The 21023-nt window shown below is 39.5% G+C and overlaps 2 protein-coding genes across 3 annotated transcripts in view; both read left to right on the top strand.

Annotated features, from left to right (window-relative positions):
• Positions 1-7615, top strand: part of LOC113412558 (tumor necrosis factor receptor superfamily member 10B-like) — a 33803-nt gene extending 26188 nt beyond the window's left edge. The window contains exons 8-10 of the mRNA XM_026668296.2: positions 554-745; positions 4682-4733; positions 6718-7615. Coding sequence (XP_026524081.1) covers positions 554-745; positions 4682-4733; positions 6718-7016 — 543 coding nt within the window. The 3' untranslated portion in view covers positions 7017-7615. The remainder of the gene's footprint in view (positions 1-553; positions 746-4681; positions 4734-6717) is intronic.
• Positions 7616-13389: 5774 nt separating this feature from the next.
• CARS1 (cysteinyl-tRNA synthetase 1) overlaps positions 13390-21023 on the top strand; it is a 44461-nt gene continuing 36827 nt past the window's right edge. For both annotated transcript variants that reach the window (XM_026668295.2, XM_026668294.2), the window contains exon 1: positions 13390-13463. In XM_026668295.2, coding sequence (XP_026524080.2) covers positions 13451-13463 — 13 coding nt within the window. In that variant the 5' untranslated portion in view covers positions 13390-13450. The remainder of the gene's footprint in view (positions 13464-21023) is intronic.

The following is a 21023-nucleotide window of genomic DNA, read 5'->3' as shown; positions in this document are numbered from 1 at the left end:
AAATTTGCACCGTTCCCACCCCAAGTCCATTTCTTGGATGATGTCAGGTTAGGAACCAAGTCTGATCTCCAAGCTGTTGAATCACAATGCTTAAAAAGATACATCATTGGCTGCACATATTACACAATTACACTTTGGAACTATGACTTTTAGTAGGTGGCTACTAGTTTAGACACATTAAAATCAAATAAGATGCCTCACAGCACTGCTCTTTTCAGCCTTGGGTTGCAAGAAGTATGCTCAGCAACCACCTGACATAATGGAGTCGTCAGGGCCAAAATATTCAGGCCATTTTTTGCAGTTTGGGGAAATTTCAAGTGTCAAAATTTGTGTCTTAATTTTTGACCTTGGGGCACAATGGGGACTTCATTGCTGACCTAGGCTATAAACGGGTGGAAGAGAATTTAACTAAATCAAATGGAGAGGCATTTTTAATGTGTAACATTGTATTATTAACATGCAGCTCCCTTTGAACATTTCTAGAAATTCAGATTTTTTTTAAAAAAATACAATTACTATTTTCTACCAAAAGGGTTATTTCTTTATTTTGCAGATACCTGATGGCAACGAGAATGTAAACTCTACAATTGAAGGCACTGCTGTTTCTCAGGACAGATTGCCTGAAACTGCGGAGAGAGAGAATTTGGAGATGGACAATAGGGAACAAGACCTTCCAAATAGGCCATCTGTGTCATCATCACTCAGGGTTGTTTGTTCAAGTGGGCAGTCCAGTGGAAGGAATGATGTAGGTATTTTTCAGTAGAAAATTGCTAGATAATTAATAATTACTACTGTTCTGTGGGTTCTTCCAAAGCAGAACAGTTTGAAATAGTATGTGTTCACTTACAGTGTGACCTTTTATGAATATATTAGGCCCATGTGAGGAAACTCTGCTTTGTTTTGAGAAAACATTATGTGTCACAGAAACAACACAGTTCTCCTCAAAGTGGTTTGTGCTGTTTAGTGGTCTCCTCTGGTGGATGGCCTGAAGAAGTGCATAAGCAGCACATGTGGGCAAACCTCTTTAGGCTACTGAAACTGCTGGATGAAGGCTTAGAAATGAGGCAAAGCAGCATAGTTACTTCTAATTTTAGATGCCAGTGGAGATGTGTGGCTTTTTAAAGCAAATTAAAAATGATGGTTCACACAGATATTCACTGAAGGAAAGCAACCCCTTGAAATTTCATATAGCCATAAAAACATATAAGATAGGTTAGAGAAAGAAGATAGGTTAGAGCAGGGGTGGGCAAACTTTTTGGCTCGGGGGGCCGCATTCACTTTTAAAATTTGACAGACGGGCCTGGTCAGCACAAGATTTTTTGGGAATTGCCCCCCCCCCTTCCCCCCCTTCTTCTCCTCCTTCCCCTCCCCTCGGAGGCCCCCTGAGTCAGGAGTTGCTACTGCCGGCACGGCTCCACGCGGCTCCAGTCCCACGTTGCCTCGGGAAAGGAAAGGCAAAAAGGAAGAGCCGTGGCGGTGCTTTGCAACAGCAGCAGCAGCACCGGAGGTTCAGGCTCAGCGGCTCCTGGTTTTGCCTTTCCCTTCCCAAGGCAACGCGGGACTGGAGCCGCGCAGAGCTGCGCCGGCGGTAGCAACTCCTGACAGCCCCAGCCGGACACCTGAGCAGAGCCCGGGCAGAACTGCCTGTTGCTGCTGCGGGCGCTGCTGCGGGTGTCTGGCTGCCCAAGTAAAGAACCGCACCAGCTCAGGGCAACTGTGAGGAGCAAGAGGGGAGAGGCAGAGAAGGAGGCAGAGAAGGAGGAGAGCACCTGGCCAGTTGGGGAGGCTTCTTGTGCTGCGAAAGAGGCGGCTAATGATCTCCGGCTCCACTCTGCTTCTCCAACATCCGGCGCTGCCCTGTTCTATGCGCCGGCTGCTCGGACTTGCTGGGCCTGACACAGAACAGGGTGGCGCCGGATGTTGGAGAAGCAGAGCGGAGCCGGAGATCATTAGCCGCCTCTTTTGCAGCACAAGAACAGGGTGGTGCCGGACCATTGGAGAAGCGGAGCAAAGCCGGAGATTAGTAGCTGCCTCTTTCGGCGCAGAAAGCTTCCCCCAACCAGCCGGCTGGTCTCTTCCTCCTCGGCCATACAAAACAAACAGACAGAGAAGGAGGAGAGCAGCTGGTCAGTTGGGGGAGGCTTCTTGTGCTGCCAAAGAGGCAGCTAATGATCTCCGGCTCCACTCTGCTTCTCCAACATCCGGCGCTGCCCTGTTCTGTGCGCCGGCTGCTCGGACTTGCTGGGCCTGACACAGAACAGGGTGGCGCCGGATGTTGGAGAAGCAGAGCGGAGCCGGAGATCATTAGCCACCTCTTTCGCAGCACAAGAAGAACAGGGTGGTGCCGGACCATTGGAGAAGCGGAGCAAAGCCGGAGATTAGTAGCTGCCTCTTTCGGCGCAGAAAGCTTCCCCAACCAGCCGGCTGATCTCCTCCTTCTCTGCCTGTTTGTTCTGTATGGCCGAGGAGGAGGAGACCAGCTGAGAAGCACGCTGCCAGGCGGGGGCCACGCAGTGCAGGGCAATACGCCACCGCCCAGCCCTGGCTTGGGAAAGCAGTGGGCGTTCCCCGGGCGGTGGCCTTGGCCCCGCTAGCAGGGAAGCAGCTGCCCAGCTCCGTGTTGTGTGTGCAATTTTTTGGCGCGTGGCGCGGGGTCTCTTGGCTGGCCCCAATTTTTTTTTTAGAGGGGAATATTTTTTTTTCAGAGGCGGGCCGTATTAAAATGACCAACGGGCCGGATGTGTCCCGCGGGCCGTAGTTTGCCCACCCCTGGGTTAGAGAAAGATTATTATAACATAAGCAGGTAGAATTTCATCTAAAAATACCAGGTGAAACTTGTAGTATTTTGAAATAGCAGCAGAGGGCGCAATACAGTAACTTATAGCAAAAGGACCTGCTTAAATAATAGAATTCTAGCAATTGATGTTGAAGGATTTAGATGCTTTTGTTTTGCAAAGCCATTTGCCACATTAGGAATTTGCTGTGTTTCCATGGCTGGAAATAACCGGATATAGGCAGACATTAAGCAGTAAAAACTGCTTGCCTTCATCTGCTATTTTGACTGCTAGCTAAAAAGGTTCACAAAGGAAATTCAAACCCAGTTTTTCTAGTGTGTGCCAATATGATGACTAAGATCAGTTTTGACAGATCCTGAACAACTTTATGGGAAAGAGATATTTCCTGAGGTATTCTGGCCTCAAAATGGCCACCCAACCTCAAAGTCGGTTTCAATGTTTCTGTTTAGAACTGTGTTATTAATAGCAACATTTGCATCCTTCATACTTTGGATTTGTAACTTACCACTCTATGCTTTAACCCAAGCCTTTGCCTCCACAATAGTGCTTCGCCATTGTTATTCTAGTAGTCAAAATGGACTTAGAGATGCTATAAGAAACATGGTTTTGAAACACATAGTTAGAATGTAGGAAAACACTTCTGACCTTGATACCTGCCTCTTTATTATCTGCTTTTTTGCCATTCTATCCCTTAAAGTGAGCTTTATATAGTAACTGCAGCCTTTAAAGATTACCCACTTCCCAAATATGATTTCATTGAGGACAGGAAATATTGGTATATTCCTTTTAGAGTATATTCAAAGTACAAAACAGCTTAAAGCAGAAAACCTTATACCTCTGCCCAAATTCCTGGTAGAATGTTCTTTTACTGTTACTATTTTAAAACTATTATTTTCTGTTGCATTGCCCTGGCCCTAGCATCTTCTGCAACTCCCATTAAGGATTCCTTCAGAATTCTCCAGCAGAATGCAAATTAATTCCACACCATCAATTATTTCATAAGAAAAAAAATACAAACATTTCAGAAGAACATTCTTGCTTCACACTCTTCCCCTCCATGGTTACCTGGAAAGACACATTCATTTTTGCAACATGGGATTTGCATGCTATTTTGGATGAGCTTCATAAAGAAACATATTGCACAAACTTTCTTACTGGGTGCCAGGGAGATAGTCATAATTAAAATTTCTATTTAGCAAAGGAGATGAAGAGCCCTCTTAAAAGTTGTTTGTCAGTAGTAATTTCCCACTTACAGATCTGGTCAACAAATAACACTCAACTATAATGTGATTTTTTCATACTGGCTTTTATGGCCGCTGTCAGTGTCGTGGCAATGAGGTTCCAGGCTAACAGGCTGTGATCTAATAGATATCCTGATGTTTTGCCAGCAACCATGTCTGGCATTTTCAGAGGCAAAGTAATCTGCTGTGCAGTGTACTTCTTGTCAGGTCACAGGCAGCTGCGCAGGAGCTGAATGAGCTCACTTTACTTCTGAAGATGCTAGTCACAGTTGCTGGCAAAATGTCAGAATATCAGATAATTAGACCACAGCCTATTAGCCTGTGCATTCATCGCTATGATGTGATTTGTTTGCTTCAAGCTTAGCATGTGATACATGTTTTGTACTTTTTCTCTCTTTTTTCTAGTAGTGTAAAAAAAAAAAAGAATCATCTTATGTTGAAATTTAAGGTTTAAGTAGAATCTGAGAAACAGAAAGGTTGCTTAAAATTTGTCAGCTATACTTTGGAATCCATTTAATAAATTTCACTATGTTTCTCTGATTATCTGTTTAATCTGTAAAAAACAAGTTTGCTGTGTTGAGTCAAATTTTATGTTTTTTTAATACTTTGAATTACAACAGATCATCCTTTTTGAAAAATTTTCAGGTACAAAGCTCGAACAAACCTGCAGCAAGGATTAAAACTTCTCATATGGAAAGTGAGTAGATCAAATAACTGTTTTACAGATTATCATCCAATAAGTCATATTGAACAACATATTGTAATTCAAGCGCAAACAAATATGTTAACATTGACAAATTATATTTTCAATTGTTGATAATTTAAATTAATCTCCTAAATCGAATAAACAGCAAAAGCCTCTTGAGCAAGTATGTAATTGATGCATTCATTGGACATCATATTAAGAATGTCATAATGATTCTGTTCTGAGTGCAAGGGGATACTTAAATGTCTCAATCATCTTCTTGAAATATTCTTGAAGTATTAATTCCATCCAATAGTTTTAAAGTGTTTGTGCTACTAGTTGGATTCTCAGTTCCCATAAGTCACGAGTCCCCAGTCCCCGGATTTTGGTCATGAGCTGTTCAGAACTGGGCTGCAGAAGTGATGGGTGCGTGTGCTCTCCATTTGCACGAGTGGCAAACGTGCAAATGGAGATCAGTGCACTTGCTGGTGGCTCATGCAGAACCATCCACTCTCCCTGCTCCCCTCCTAGTCTGCAAAACCAGAAAGGTTGAGGAATTGTGCCATATGTACAACTCTGCTCATAGGATGTCCTTACTGTTGCATTTTTTTTATACTTCTCCTATACTTCCCCATTAAAAGCTGTTTTAGAAGTCTGAGGATCTTCCAGAATAGTGGAGATTGTTGTTGGGAACTAAATGAGAAGCTGAAATTTGTATTCAGTTTGCCTCTTTTTAGAGAACAGATCGTGATGATAATGATGATGATAGTGTAGAAATTGATATAAAGGTCTGAATGCTGAGAATTCTATACATAGAAGCAATGAGAGGCAAAGAGGCTTTTCACTGAGATGGAATACCAGCTTCGATTAGCTTCTGCATCCTGCCTTGTATATGTGGAGATAAAGCAGTACACTCACTTAGTGCATTCTCTGATTTTTACTGTGTAGTGGAATGTTATGTGGATCTGTGTATGTGCTGCAGCTGCTGCTCTTGTGCGATAATCTCAGCCAAATTTATGGCCGCACATTCCTAACAATAATAAATTTGTAGTATCCATTAATTGCAAATTATAATTGCAATTTAGGGTGAGAATTCACCTTAATAATCATAAGTAGTTAATTTTGCTAAAGCTATTTACCCAAAATATATAATTCCAAATAACTCAATGTGAAAATAAATATTTGGTGCTGGAACATCACTTTAAGAACTGGAGGAAAAAAATGTTCTGTTAATTTTGTAAGTTCTGAAAAGGGTTTTAGTATTTGAATAGCCCCTTCTTTGTCTTCTCTCTGGCAAGGAAAGATACTTTTATTCTAACAAGCTAATATACCATTAGTGCATTTTTAAAATTATTTTTTGCAGTTTGTTATAATTATCCCAATTGTTGTAAGCTATCTTAAATGGCATGAATTGGGGGTTGTTTGTCATACAAGGTAGTCCTTGACTTAACAGTTCATTTAGTGATCATTCAAAGTTACTGAAAAGCACTGAAAAAAGTCACTTACGCTTTTCACAACTTTTGCAGCATCCCCATGGTTTCATGATCAAAATTCAGATGCTTGGCAGGTGATTCATATTTATGACAGTCGCAGTGTCCTGGAGTCATGTGATTCCCCCTTCTGACAAGCAGAGTCAATGGGGATTACAAATTCACTTAATAACCATGTTATTAACTTAACAAATGCAATGATTCACTTAACAGCTGTGGCAAGAAAAGTCGTAAAATGGGACAAACTCACTTAACAAGTGTTTCATTTCAATTGTGGTCATAACTCAAGGACTACTTGTACTTTTTTTAAAAAGAAGAAGGAATGCATGCTTTCGAAAATTAAAAATTCAGCCAATGTAGCCGAAAGCCAAATATATACATTGAAGAAAAATGTGATGTTTGTCCTGAAGGTCGTTAAATCTGAACTGCAGTATAAGTATATAAGTATGTGACCAAGTAAAAATTCATTTTTTTAAAATCTAACATATCTTTTTATTGCATTGCAGCATTGGAGAATGCTTATTTTCAAATAAAGGACATGGTGGGATCAGATTATTGGAATAAACTTATGAGGAAATGCGGCTTATCAGACAATGACATAGATAACATAAAGCATGATAATGCTCTACATTTTGATGAACAGCATCATCAGATGTTAAAAACTTTGCGAGACAGGAATGGAATTGTTGCAGCTTTTCATAAAATATTTGCTGGACTGGAAGAAATGAACCTTTATGGTATTTATGAAAATATAATAAATGAACTAAAACACAAAGATTTAATAATAAAGGAGACCGAAGACTAATTTAGTTTTTCTTTCTTTCTTTTTGACTATGCAAAAACTGGACAGAAAACAGTCTGTCTTTTTATGCATCAATTTATTTTAGCACATGTTCCCTCGGCTGAGGATGTGTAAATGGACAACACAGTTGTTGAAAGAACTATGGATCCTATTTGGGAAATGAAATGCATATCTGAGTGGGTAAATTTTGCAACATAAAAACTTTACAATGGATAATGCAGGAACCAATAGGAGCTTGGTCAGTACTTGGATTCAGGTTTTTGTGATTCTGTACTGTCCTCTATAAAAATGCTATTGTGACCAAAATTCAGTGTTCAATATTACGTGAACTGCTCACATAGCAGGCTGAAGTTGGACATAATAGTTTTCAACAGAATCAGAATCAGGTAATCTGTTGGGTAAGTGGAATTTAACTGTGTAAAACTTCTTGAAATATAATCCGCTGGAATCGGGCTGGAACTGTTCGCATTTGCTACTATAGTATGAAATGACTGATGGATGTAATATTTCATTTGTGATCTTATATACAAAGAGACAACAAATGTGAACAGTGTCATACTCTGTACTTTTTGTATGTATTTTCTAATAAAAAAAACTAGTTCTGATTCCTTTATTGCGTATGTCAATGGGAAACGGGCCAGGGAATGAAATGAAAATGGAGTGGAGCAAGGAATAATTTTAAATAGTATGGATAGCACTTGTACATTTCCAAGAATTCCACATAGTTTGCCTAGGAATACATATCACGTGCAGATCACTACAGCTTATTCAACAAACCATAGCTTCACATAACACGTGAAGCTATGGTTTGTTGAATAAGCTGTAGTGATCTGCATAGTCACCATCATTGGCTTCATACCATATGCTAAAACAAACCAGATTATTGCTTAGTATTAATCTTGTCATCTATTAAATTTATTACTAGGACACAATTTCATTCTTATAAACTAAGGACCATACATTTGTTAGTTTTTATAATTACTCTTAATTTTGGAAGAAAATTATACCAATTACCAAAAAATGCACAATATGAAAATTTTTAGACTATTAATAAATTATGCCTATAAATACTCTGCATACAATTGAAAACTATCCTGAATGCTTGGGGAAAACCCTTGAATCAGAACTGAGGTGATAGAACAAAACTAAAACTTGCACTGAATAAGGTGGTTCTTGACTTACAACAATTCAATTAGTGACCATTTGAAGATATAACATCACTGAAAAAAGATTTATGAATGTTTTTCACTTGCAGCATCCCTTGGTCACAATGAAAATTCAGATGCTTGGCAATTGATTCATATTTATGATGGTCGCAGTTACCCGGAGCTGTGATCACCTTTTGTGACCTGATAAGCAAAATCAATAGACCAGATTCACTTAGCAACAACCTTGTTACTAACTTAACAATTGCAGTGATTCACTTAACACCTGGCAAGAAAGACTGTAAAATGGGGGTGGGGGGAATCATTTAACAATGGGCTTGCTTAGCTGCAGAATTTTTGGGTTCAATTATGGTTGTGAGTCAAGGACTACTTGTATAAGAAATATGCTTATTTAAAGCTACCTAGACCTCTGAACATTAAAAAAAAAATGATTAACTACTCCTAGAGCTAACTTGTTTCAACTTATTACTTTGGAACACAATCAAAACAATAGATACTTCTCACTTAGGAAAAAAAAGAGATGCATCATGGCATAGTTCACAAACAAAGTAAGCAATGTTGATTTGTAAGAAAAAAAAATTCAGTCTTGTTAGATAATACCGCTATTAAAAGTTAACCAGTGGCAAAAAAGCTAAGCTAATTTTGTAGTGTCCTGTTTTGTAATAAGGTTTGTAACAGTTGTGTTTGACTCCACTGAAGAACTACAGGTGAGTTTCAGGAATAATTGCCTGAAGGGAAATAAACATTAAGTGATTTGGGATGAAGCTGAAGTGAGAATGGTTGAAGGGATATATATATATATATATTTAAACAAGTTTTATTTTTCAAGACAAACAATACATAAATACACATAAACACAAAACATAAAAGTATAAAAAATCTCTTTTCTGAAAGTTGCTTAGTCCCGGGTTAAAACTCTTGGTACAGACACAAGTTCAATTTCATATTCATTTTACATACCATTTCATATCTTAACATTTTCAATTTTCTATATAACTTCTCTCCTTTAAATTTTCTCAATTTTATTTCATTTTTATTTTTTTATCTCCTCTCAATTCACATCGTAATATTTATTATTCTTTGTCTGTTCTATTCCAGCCAATCATTTATTTTTCTTCTTTAAAAAAAAAAGAAGTACTTCTCCTATACACTATATGGAGTATGATGCCTTTGTCTTTTTCCCCTATATTTATAGTACTTAATATAAAATACATAACCTACATTGGGATTCTGTCTGGTACATTCTAAAATTATACTATATTATCAAAAATAATACAAATCTATTCATTAATATTGATATTCATTCATATCTTAGATATTTAACTCATTACTTTTCAATTAAATCACATGCTTTTATGAGAGCCCTATTTTTCAAAATTATTCCCCCCACATCACATATTATAGCTCAATATTTCATTGAAATGTTCTTCCTTCTACTTCAAATCTCATTTCACAAAAGGTTTGCTAATATACCATCTTCTAATTATTAATATTAACAATCATTTATATCTTAAACATTTTATCCATTTCAATTGAATGTCATGCCTTTGTGGGAACACTTATGCTTTCCACGATTATTACCCCCCCACATCATAATCTTGGATCATATTTCATTACAATACTCCCTTTTTCTTAACAAAAATTTCACTTGTTTATGTTAAATATTTTATCACATTTTAAACTACATATTATTTCTAATTTTCTATAATTACTTCTAAATACAGATATAAAAATGCAATCTTATGTACCTTCTAGAATCCCATTAACAATAAGACTTATCCATTATCTCTGAAAAACTTTTGCTTCTTAATATCTTGCTCCCCACCATCCTTTCTCCCTTGCTTCTTCTTCTCCTTGTCCTCTTTAACCCCTTGTCTCCCCACCTCCCTTTTATTCTGCTTTCCCCCTTTCTGTTGTTTCTTAACATAATGTCCCTTTTCCACCTTATTCTTCTCTTTTTGGGCTGTTTTTCCAGATCTTAAAGACCTCCACTTTTTCCCTTCTCCAATCAAAGTCCTTTTCTCATCAAAGATGGCTTCTCCTTCTTCTTTATCCCCATCATCCTCATTCTGCTTCACATAAATATAAACCGCCATTTCTAAGTATTGGAAAATAGTGCCAAGTCCATCTTCACCTCCTTGTTTTTCTCTTTCAAATTTTTGACATATAAGTTCCAATTCATCCATAGATGATGCCATTGTGTGGAGAAAAAGTTTTTCCAAACAACCACCCAGATGATTTAATCAGAAATAATTTCTAAAGGTTCCAAAATCACCAAACAATCCAAACAGACTGTTTCTTTTAGATATCTTCTTCTTCTTGACTTTCTCTTTCTGGGGTTAAAGTAATCACAAATCCTTTTCAAATATATTTTTTGGAAGTTTTTAAACTCTGCAATTCTAGGCAATCTTCTCCTTATTTTCAAATTTTGCTCAGATTTTTTTTCACTCTCCCTTCCCACTCACAGCCAAAAAGATTCCCCCCCCCCCATCACTTTAGGAAGGAGAGTCGAACAAAGAAAAAAAAAACTTTTCCCTTTAGGGTATTCGCAGCTTGTAACTCTCGCAAGGAACAATAGATACTTAACAGCTTTCAAGGTTCCAAATAACTCTCCCGTCTTATTTATTTATTTATTTATTTGATTTGTCAATTGTTTACAAGATAATAAGTACAAGTGTATACATAGTTGTGAATATATGAAATGGGTACATATAAGAAAAATAAAAAAATAAGAGAAACAATAGGACAGGGACGGTAGGCACGTTGGTGCGCTTATGCACGCCCCCTACAGACCTCTTAGGAAAGGGGTGAGGTCAATAGTAGACAGTCTAAGGTTAAAGTTTTTGCTTAAAGGGATATATTTTTAAAGATTTGTCTGGACATGGTACTGATATTACAGGATCCAATCTGGGTCAGTCACTGGGAAGAAGTTTAGTCTTCCAAGCTTTCAGACTCATGCTGGAGCCCATCCTCAGGGAAGTTCTCTCTAGCAGGGTGTGTACATGTTACACATTGTTACACAGAAGTTTCCTGAAGATGGGCTCCAGCACGAGTAACAATATGTAACATGTACACACCCTGCTAGAGAGAAGTTCCCCGAGGATGGGCTCCAGCATGAGTCTGAAAGCTTGGAAGACTAAACCTCTGATCCTGGTGATCGACCCAGTTTGCATATTGCACATCATGGGACATATATATTCGCTTTCATTCATATGTCAAAAGAATAGATTTGTTTGAACATACAGATCAGGGGTGTCAAACTTGCATCATCACAGCAGCATCACGTGACATATCTGGACTGTTTCCCCCTTCGCTAAACGCTTCCGGTCCACAGGCCGGAGTTTGACAGCCACAGATACAGATCATAAAGAGGGTGATGAAGAAAGCTGAGATTGGATGGAAATTAATCTTAACATTCTTCTACTAATCTCACACCTTCAATATTTCAGGCTTAATATTTCTTGCTCTTTTCTTATTTCTGATAAAAAAAATGACTTAAATGGCTTTGATTCTACCAGGACAATGTTCACATAACACATAGAAACAAACTAGCCAGCCATGTTCTAGTTTAGTGTGTTATGTAAACACAGCTTGTATGGCTAGCTTATGCTTCAGTATGTCATCCAGGCCTATAATACTGGATTAATGAATGTTTTTTAATGAAATGTTTATGCCACCAATTTTATTCTGGGTCACAATTATATTAAGAATGGATACATGTGTTGAGCAAACACAGACTTAATATTTTGCAGGTTTCAGATCATATCTTAACAAACCTGTGGTCTAGGTAAGCAGAGGTGCTACTTTAATATTTGCTGTGGTTGAGAAGGTTTCTGTAAAATATAGCTGAATCCCAACAATTCCCTTTAAAGTCAGAACAGCATGCCGGGTAAGCTTAAACTTGTAATAAATTGTAAATATAAAAATTATGTGGAAGAAAATTTAAAGTATTACACAGAAAAGCATAAAATAATAAACAAATTCTTTGTGCCTAAAAGCAGGTTTCTTCTCATGTTCTGGGCTACTGTGCTTGTAGCCCCAGACGGTGTACATAGGTATTATTGATGAGATTTTCCATCTATCATGTAAATTGTTATATTTATATTGCTTGTATTGTGAGCTTGCCTAGAGAAGATTGAAGTTGGATGATGGTTCAATCAGTCAAAAAATAGTAAATGCTGATAAAAGATATCCAGGTTGTATGTATAAAACTATGGTAAACTAAGGTATATGTTCATAAAAATTTCTTTAAGAAAAGGAAAATCTATTTATTGGAAAATAGCTTCATCTTTTGGAGGGGAAATCTGCAGACTTGATTTGCCCAGATACTAGGCATTTGAATTAATTTTAATAATAGAATAAATCACCACTAGTGAATTGCAAAAGACAACTTTACTCCAAACACTTCGTATTCTGTGATGATACCTTTAACATCAATAGCATCAAACAACATCTGCCTATCCCCAGTCCTTGGGAAGGACTGGCTAGCTAGGTGGATAAAAATACCAAATCGTCATCTGGCTGACTAACCAATTATAATAATAATGAAAACAAAGATAACACCAATAGCAAAAGGCACAATGAGTGCAGTTCCAAACATCTGGTTCTGCACTTGAACACCATCAGCACTGACAAAAATCACCATCAGTCAATTGCTAAAGGCAGCCTTACTTGGAACAGCTTACATCTTAAGATGATACCTGTAACATTATTAAACAACATCTGCTTATCCCAGTTCTTCGGAAGGACTCAGGTGGAGAAAAACATCTGGCTGACTGTGTGACCTAATCATAAGTAGAGAGCATAAAGGAATATCAATTGAGCTTGAATACCCCAAAATACAAAGCAAACGTCTTATAAACTTGGCTGCTATAGGTTTTAAGTTATCTCTAAAAGAACAGTGGAATACCAATAAAAATAGACAAATAAGATCCTATAAAAGCTAACAAATCAAGCCAATTTGTGCCTATAATGGTGGATCCATTTATTTCAACTTATATTCTCGAAAAACTCCTGGTTTGCAACAAATATATCTGCCTACTGTATACTGATGTACTTTTTTGTGTGTGTGCCCCTCCTCGCATATTATTTGCAATTGTCTGTATACGGTGCTTCCCTGCCTTTTCAAGATTGCCTTGCCCGTGAATCGTCCGGTTTACCTTGCTCCCACCAGAAGTGACGATCAGAGGTGGAGTTATGCTTCCGGAAACGGCCTTGGTTGCATCAGCTTGTCAGGCAGAGCATCGTCTGACAAGAGGCGAAGGGGGAAGAATGGCAGCAGCCGGTAAGCTTCAAGTTTTCTAAATAAAACGGGGCTAGAGAATAAAGAAATGTCCCGGAATTCCATTCTCAAGTCATATGGAAAAGGCGTCGCAGGGCCATAAAGATTGAAGGGGGGGTTGGCAGTACAATTTGTGATACCGCATCGTTAGAAGCATAAGGGCTGCAGGTAATGTGTGCTGTGAACGGACAGCGAGTAGGGACTACGTCTATTGATTTCAGAGGCGGAAACTTAATCGATAGACTCTTAATCGATCTAACTCTGTCTTAAAGGTAGCTTTTTCTTTTTCCGTGCCCCCCCGCCGCCCCCAAAAATGAATTTATAAGATTGAATGATGTAGTGGATTGCCATTGCAGAATAACAATTGTACTGTCACTGATTTTAAGGAATATCCCCCCCCCCCCGAATCTCTTTCATTTTTGTTTCCATTTTCTTCGCGGCGAAGTCGTAGTAAACGCATAAAAATCCTCCCGTTGAGTAAATCGAAAGTCAGTAGCCGACGAGAGTGCCTTTGAGGAACTATATAAAAGCAGGGCATATAGGCATTGTTTTATCGCTGGCTTCTCGACAACAAACCTTATCCATTTACAGCTGTTGATATCTTTAAAGAGTGGTGAAAGTCTTACAAGGTGAAGCCAAGACAGAGCTATAAAATGTGGAAGCTTTACAAATCCAAGGAGTAGTCATGTTCTGTGGCATGTCCAAATCTTAATCTTTTTGATAGGAGTATTTGGGTTTGTTTTTTTTAATGAAGATCAAACTTGTATATATTATTCTAAATGCATTTTCATATCACCTTGGTGATGAATGTACTTATAAAAAGTGTCCTAATTAAAAAAAAGATCTCAGGACATGATTTTTGTTTGATAGCTGGAAAAAGCTTTAATTTTAAGAATAGGTCACAAGGTCAGCTTGATACAATACAAACTAGAGCTTCTCAATTGATTATGCAAATACTTAAGATTATGAAATTGCTTCAGAATACTTCTCTGACATAGACATTTATTAAACAGATATAGGCTATGTTTAATGTCACGCTGACATATATGTTTGTTGGTTAGATGTAACTTTAACTGTATTGAGATTATGTCCCAAACGGAATTTACAATATTCTTAAAACCAACAGTAGTATAATTAAGATCCTTTAGTAATGAAGGACTACCATACACCTTATTTCAAGCAGTGATAGTAATATTGTACATCATAGGTTTCACCATACGATGATGAGAAATGTCTCCTGACTAAACAATTGCCAATGAATAAAATAAGGATTTTAGCAGACACAAAAATCAACCAGTTGAAAGCCTGAAATTTTAAGTAAAGTTACATTAAAGCTCATCAGAGCTATTCACTCCTATCAAAACATCTTTCTGTATAAATAGATCCTTCAGGGCTGATTCCTAAGGATCTGATATACATTTGAAACTCTACAGAGGTTTTGTTTAAATAACTAATGTTTTCCCTTTGCATTTCTATTTGATAAGTAAACATACAGTTAATGCCCTTATATTTAAACCTAACCATTTCTTTATAAACATATAATTAGGCCTCAGAGAAAAGGTACAGGGCATTAATTAAAAATGAAAGGAGTTATCAGTTTGCATTCCATAATATATATGTAAGTGAACTATTAGGTAGCAAATTGAGAATTGAAAGTATTGTAGATCATTTATACTTCAAGCAGTTGCCTGACTTCCCTCTTTAGTTAGAAATGTGCCCTTTTTGCACGGCTTTATTTAGAATTATCCCTTGTTCTAGAAACAGCAATGCCTCTATTTTGTGCATGATAGTGTTATTAGAGTTAAACTGGTTGTACACTGGAATAGATATAAAACTCGATTTAAATAATTCACAAAGAGAGCTGTGAAAAACTCTGATGTGCCAAATATTATACAGGATGTTTCTGGCTGTACATACTAGATCCCTTTCCTAATATCAAGGGATCATGTAGAATGCTTTATTCATAATTCATTTAATCAAGGATCCCTTCATATGTGCATAAAAGAGAGCGATAGCAAGTTTGGGTAAAAGCAAAAAGACATAGCATTTCGCATTAAAATGTTTTTGGCTCTGTTGGGAAATTACCAGCTAGGCAGGGAAGAGGGGTCAAGCGGGGAACTAGCCTTGAGTCCTTGCGCAACTAAGTTCTTTGGGTTCTTATCTACTTGTTCCCAAGAAGACTGGAGAAATTCTTGTAATATAGGGAAATGTATTAAAGTAGCTGACTTGAATATTTTACTAGTAGATCTGGTTGTTTCTGCCTTGACAGGTTGCTCCTATTTGTAATACCTAGCAGGGCTGTGAAAATCCTCTGGAGTGGTACTTTTGAATATATTATTAAGACATAAAGGAAATATGTAGAACATTAATTTTAAAAGAACTATTTTTCTTCAGTTTTGTGAAATAAAAATGACTGTTGCATACACGGAAAATGCTTCTGTTGCATGTGATTGCACGTAAATGAAATGGCAGCCACTTTATCTTTATTGCCAAGTGACCTCAAAGAACAATGCAGCAACTGAAGTACCTTTTGGAATAATCTGTCTAGCCATAATAATAATCCTGTCACTATTGGGGCAAAAGAGCTTAATGTACTTATTGGGGACACCGTATATTGTAGCATTGCAACAAAATTTTATTAACATAATTAGACTCCCTTAAAAAGCTGTGTGTACATTTGTGAAACCCCTTCATATGTGCATGTGTTTGGAAGATGCAACTTAGATATCTTCAAAGATATAACCTAGACTTTGGAGCAAAAAAACAGGATCTCTTTAAAGCTGCAAGTAGAGTTAGTTCTCTTTGCTGGGTGAAGTCCATTTCCTTTGCTGGAGTGAACTGATTTTCTAGATACTGTATGTTTCAGTAAGGTTTCAGCCAGGATTTAGTATTGACATAGCTTTGGTTGCGTTTATAGATGATCTATGGCAGAGCTGTGATGGAATGATGCATCCATCCTCATGCTCCTTGATCTCTTACCAGCTTTTAATACCATCAGCTATGGTATTCATGGGCTGGGGATCAGAGGCACTGATCTGTGGTGGTTCTTTTCCTTTCTTTGGGGCCAGTTCCTGGAAGTCTTGGTTGACAAGGGGAAATCACTCCTTTGTCCTATCCTTTGTGGCATCCCACAGGGTTTTACTCTCTCTCTTCCCACCTTTTCAACATTTACCTGAAAACATTGGATAAGGTCATATGGGATTGGATGGGGAGGAACCATCTCTGACCATCTCTGACTCAACCCTACTTATTGTTTGTACTTTCCCACTCAAAAGGGGTGCACACTTTGGGAGTCTTCCTGGACTGATCATGGACAGGTAGCAGCTGAGGCTAAAAGACTCAGTTATATCTTTTTGTAGACTGAGCCCCCCCACCCAGACAGTCATTTATGCCCTGGTCACCTTATGGCTTGACTACTGCATGATCTATGGAGCTGCCCTTGAAGGTCACCTAGAAGTTTCAGGTGCTGCAGAATATAATGTGGGCAATGTTGGGTATGCCTCCCTATGCTTTGTGAGCTGCTTGCCTGTTTGCTTCAGGTGCAATTCAAAGTTGGTTGTCACCTATAAAGCCCTTCATGGCATAGGGCTTGGTTACTTGAGTGACCTCCTGTCTCCCATAGTATCTATCTGGCCAATTCTGTCTAGCAAGGTTGATGCACTCGGGGTTCCTTCAATTAAACATTCATTTTAATGCCAGAAGCACAGCTTTTTTGTAGCGATACCTTTCCTTTAGGATGAGGTTCTGGATTCGCCCCTCACCTCCCATCTTGCTGATATTTCAAAGGGCCTTGACCTGGTTCTTTGTCAGACGTTTGGTGAGGTTGAGTGAAGCCCCCTTTGGATTGTATGGGTTTGTTTCTCTCATTTCTTTTTGGGTTTTGTCTTCCTTTTTCTTGTATTTGTGTCTCTTACTGGGTTTTTGTTTTCTTGCTTGTAATGTTTTTACTCCTGAGTCACTCAGGGTCATTGGGAATCAGGCGCCATATAAATTAAATAAATATCCAGCATGATTTCTCTCATTACTTCTTGGGCCAATTTCATGGATGATTGAAACAGTATAAATTCAGAGGGGGATTTTATAACAATCACTTGTCTCTTTTGCCTTCAAGCACTAAATTTGCACTGATAATGCTTTCAACAATTCTTACGGTATAAATGAGAGATGCTAGATGTAAAGGGAAGGGAGAATTTGTTTAATTTCAATACTTGTGTAGAAATTATTTCTTTACCTTTTATAGTTTATTGCTTTTACTGGTTTCTTTGATTGTTGTGAACCATCTAGACTCATTATTTATTCATTTATTTGGAGAGCTGGGAGAGAAGTTGAACTGATTTGTTATATTAAGTTTGTTACTAATATAGCCCTGGGGGAGATAGAGTCAAACAAATCTTGAGGGCAATTAGAATATTCCTGTAGATCAGGGATCCCCAACCTTTTCGACGCCGCGGCCCGGTTCCGGCATCAGCTGGGCGCCGCAGCCCGGTACCGGCGTTAACTGGGTGCCGCCACCTTTTATGACGAAAAGCGCTTCGGTGACGTCACCGAAGCGCTTTAAAAGATGGCGGCGTTAGCGCTCGGTGAGCTTTTTCGGGTAGAAATGGCTTTCTACCGGAAAAGCTCACCGAGCGCTGGCGCCGCCATCTTTTATGACGAAAGCGCTTCCGGTGAGCTTTCTACCCGGAAAAGCTCACCGGAAGCGCTTTTTTACCAAAAAAAGATGGCGGCGCCCAGCAACCAGCGGCCCGGTAAGGCTTGTTCCGCGGCCCGGTACCGGTCCGCGGACCGGCGGTTGGGGACCCCTGCTGTAGATAGAAAGAAAAAGATAGGTGTAATAACAAATTGTCAGTATTGTCCCATCACAGTAGCTGCTGAATTCTAGGTCTAAAAAGACTAATTCGTTTCTTGTCTTTACACATACTTCTTCCTTTCCAGTATTCAGCATGCATCTGCTAACCGTTTGCCTTTAGAGATGCACTTGAGAAAGAATGCAAACAATTCAGCTTTGTATGCATTGCATCACCTGGAAACTAATTGTAGTGCGGTTTTGCTGGGTTGATTAGGTAATGAGGCCAAATGCAGAACTACCAGCATGCAAGCCTGAGGCCTTTTAAATTAACAAATGCTAGCCAACATGGAGAGGATGGAGATGTGGGGGAACAATAGCAATTTAGCCTTCTAAATTGTTTAAGGTGGGAAAAGGGTTCGTAAATCTGAGAGGCTGAGTCAGTTTCTTGGATGGTAAATGACTGATTAGCTGTTGCTAAGCACTGTTTTTTTTTCTTTTTACCGTCCTGTAATCCCTTTATCCGGGGTGGAATTGGGGCAACTGAATGGAGCTGAGCATATACTGGCCGGGTGCCTTTCCTGACTCCCAACTTGGAGTTTGCAGCAGATATTTTTTCTTTGCATCCTGATAGAGAAACATTTGCTGCTGCTGCCTAGGATTGAACTCTCAACCTTCCAAGTGGGAGATGAGCATGTTCACCTGTAGGCCACCATGCTGCTCCCGTTGATGGCAAGCATAGATTGATTGAAATTCTTTGTAACTTCTGTAGACTTTCAAACAGATCTGTTCAATGCATCTGGAGATCTCAGGTACCTTTAAAGCTGCATTTAGAAGATTTGGAAGAAATATAAGCTCAGAATCTGAAATTGTTCTATAACAGGTCTGTGTTAGCACAAACTCCACTCCCCCCCCCAGATAAACTTCAAATATTTGTACTTATAAACTTTCCTGGCTTTAAATTAATTTGAAACTATGATAACAGGAAGAACAGGTATAACCCTGAAGACTTTTGGTTATTAAGATGAATATTATCTAACATCTGCCCTATGGGCCCCCTATAGTAATTACTCAAAATCCTTTTTTGGAACCACCCACTCCATTTAATTATAGATGTAATCTAGTTTTTCTAGATCTTGCGGTGCAGATTTTTCATGCTACCGGATGATCTTGTGCTGAGTGATAATGATATTTAAAGCCTCATTTGTCTGTATATACAGCAGTGGTGTGTTTCGAAATAGTTTACCACCGGTTCAGTGGGCATGGCTTGGTGGGTGCACTTTGCATGCACACACTTTGCGCATGCGTGTGCCAAACATGCACTTTGCACAGGCGCCAGAGGCTTTCCGATGCACCTCTTGCAAGCCTACACTCTCCCTGTCGCTTCAGCGGCTGACGCGCGACAATCTGCTGTACCGCGCAAAGCAGCGGCACTTCAAAAGCAGGGAATAACGGTCAGTATGGGAGCCCAGGCTGGCGGGTGGGCTCAACAGCAGCTCCTCAGAAAAACCAGTTTGATCTCCGCTGATCTTCAGCGCTACCGGTGCACCAGAACCGGGCCGAACCAGTAGAATACCACCATGGATATACAGTATGAGGGTTAAAATTCTATAGAGGTATGTGCAGTCCTTGGTTCTGATGGCAGCTGTAATAAATTTCCATCATTAATCATTGCAGTCATAAGGCATGATGTCACCCGACTGCATTGCTTAGTAATGGCAATCCCAGCAGTTCCCGGTTTTTGATCCAAGTGAGAATGCTGTGGAGTGTTATGCTCCCCCCTCTCCAAGCAAGACTTCTACAGGTGTTTACTCAACACCCCTCCCCCAAAACAGGTGCTCAGAAAGCATCCCATTGCACAGGTTCTGATTCCAAGCTCAGCACAGCAAGAGTCACTAGGTAACTGAGTCCAGGAAAGCAGGCCAGGGATCAGATAGGCCAGGATATACGGCATAAACACACAAGGCACAGAACTGAGCACGTTGCTCCAGCAACACAAGTCCTCAGAAGGGGGTTAAGTAGGCAGTGTGGTGCAGCCCTTCATGAGAGGTGAGGTTGCCTCCTCATGAGTAATCTAGTTGACTGGCATTGTGCCTGTCTCCTCTCTGCTCAACCTGTCCTTGGATCAGGAGGAGGTGGAGGTGTGCATTTCACCTCCTCCTCATTACTAACAGGTGGCAACTGCTCCCTGTCCTCACTTGGAGCCTGGCCAACTTGCTGCAGCTGTGGGCTTGCCTCCTTCACCCTCAGCCAGTCTAGCCTAAATTGTGGCTGTTCTGATTGACCCAGCTGAGGCTGCTCCATCAGGCTAGCACGCTCTGAGCCCGGATCCTGACCAACACTTTCCTCTGCAGACTCAAACTCACCCTCCTCCTCTGAACTTGCTTCTGGAGAAGGGCCTGAGGGAGGAGCCATGACAATAAGGGAAGAGGCACTAAAACGGCATCCTGAGCAAACCGCCTGATGGGCGAGAGCTGTAGGCAGGTGCTGTGGCAGTACAGGATGCCCCTGGGGGCTCTTTGGGAGAAAAAGCAGTGGGAGCAGGAACGAATTATGATCTCACTAGCTTCCCCATTGACTTTGCTTGTTGGAAGCCAGCAGGGAAAGTTACAAATGGTAACCCTGTGACTGTGGGATGCTGCAACCATCATAATTGTGAACTGATTATCATGTGCCCAAGTTGTGATAACAACAACTGACTGCAGGGACAGTGTGATGGCCCCAACTTTGAAGAGCGGCTGTAAATCTCATTCAGGGCTGTTGTAACTTTCAACAGT

This window comes from Notechis scutatus, chromosome 1 (assembly GCF_049901735.1).
Source record: "Notechis scutatus isolate UNSWTSFEM ecotype Mainland chromosome 1, rNotScu1.2, whole genome shotgun sequence".
In the NCBI taxonomy this organism is placed as follows: domain Eukaryota; kingdom Metazoa; phylum Chordata; class Lepidosauria; order Squamata; family Elapidae; genus Notechis; species Notechis scutatus.
This window is presented reverse-complemented; position numbering and strand designations above follow the sequence as displayed.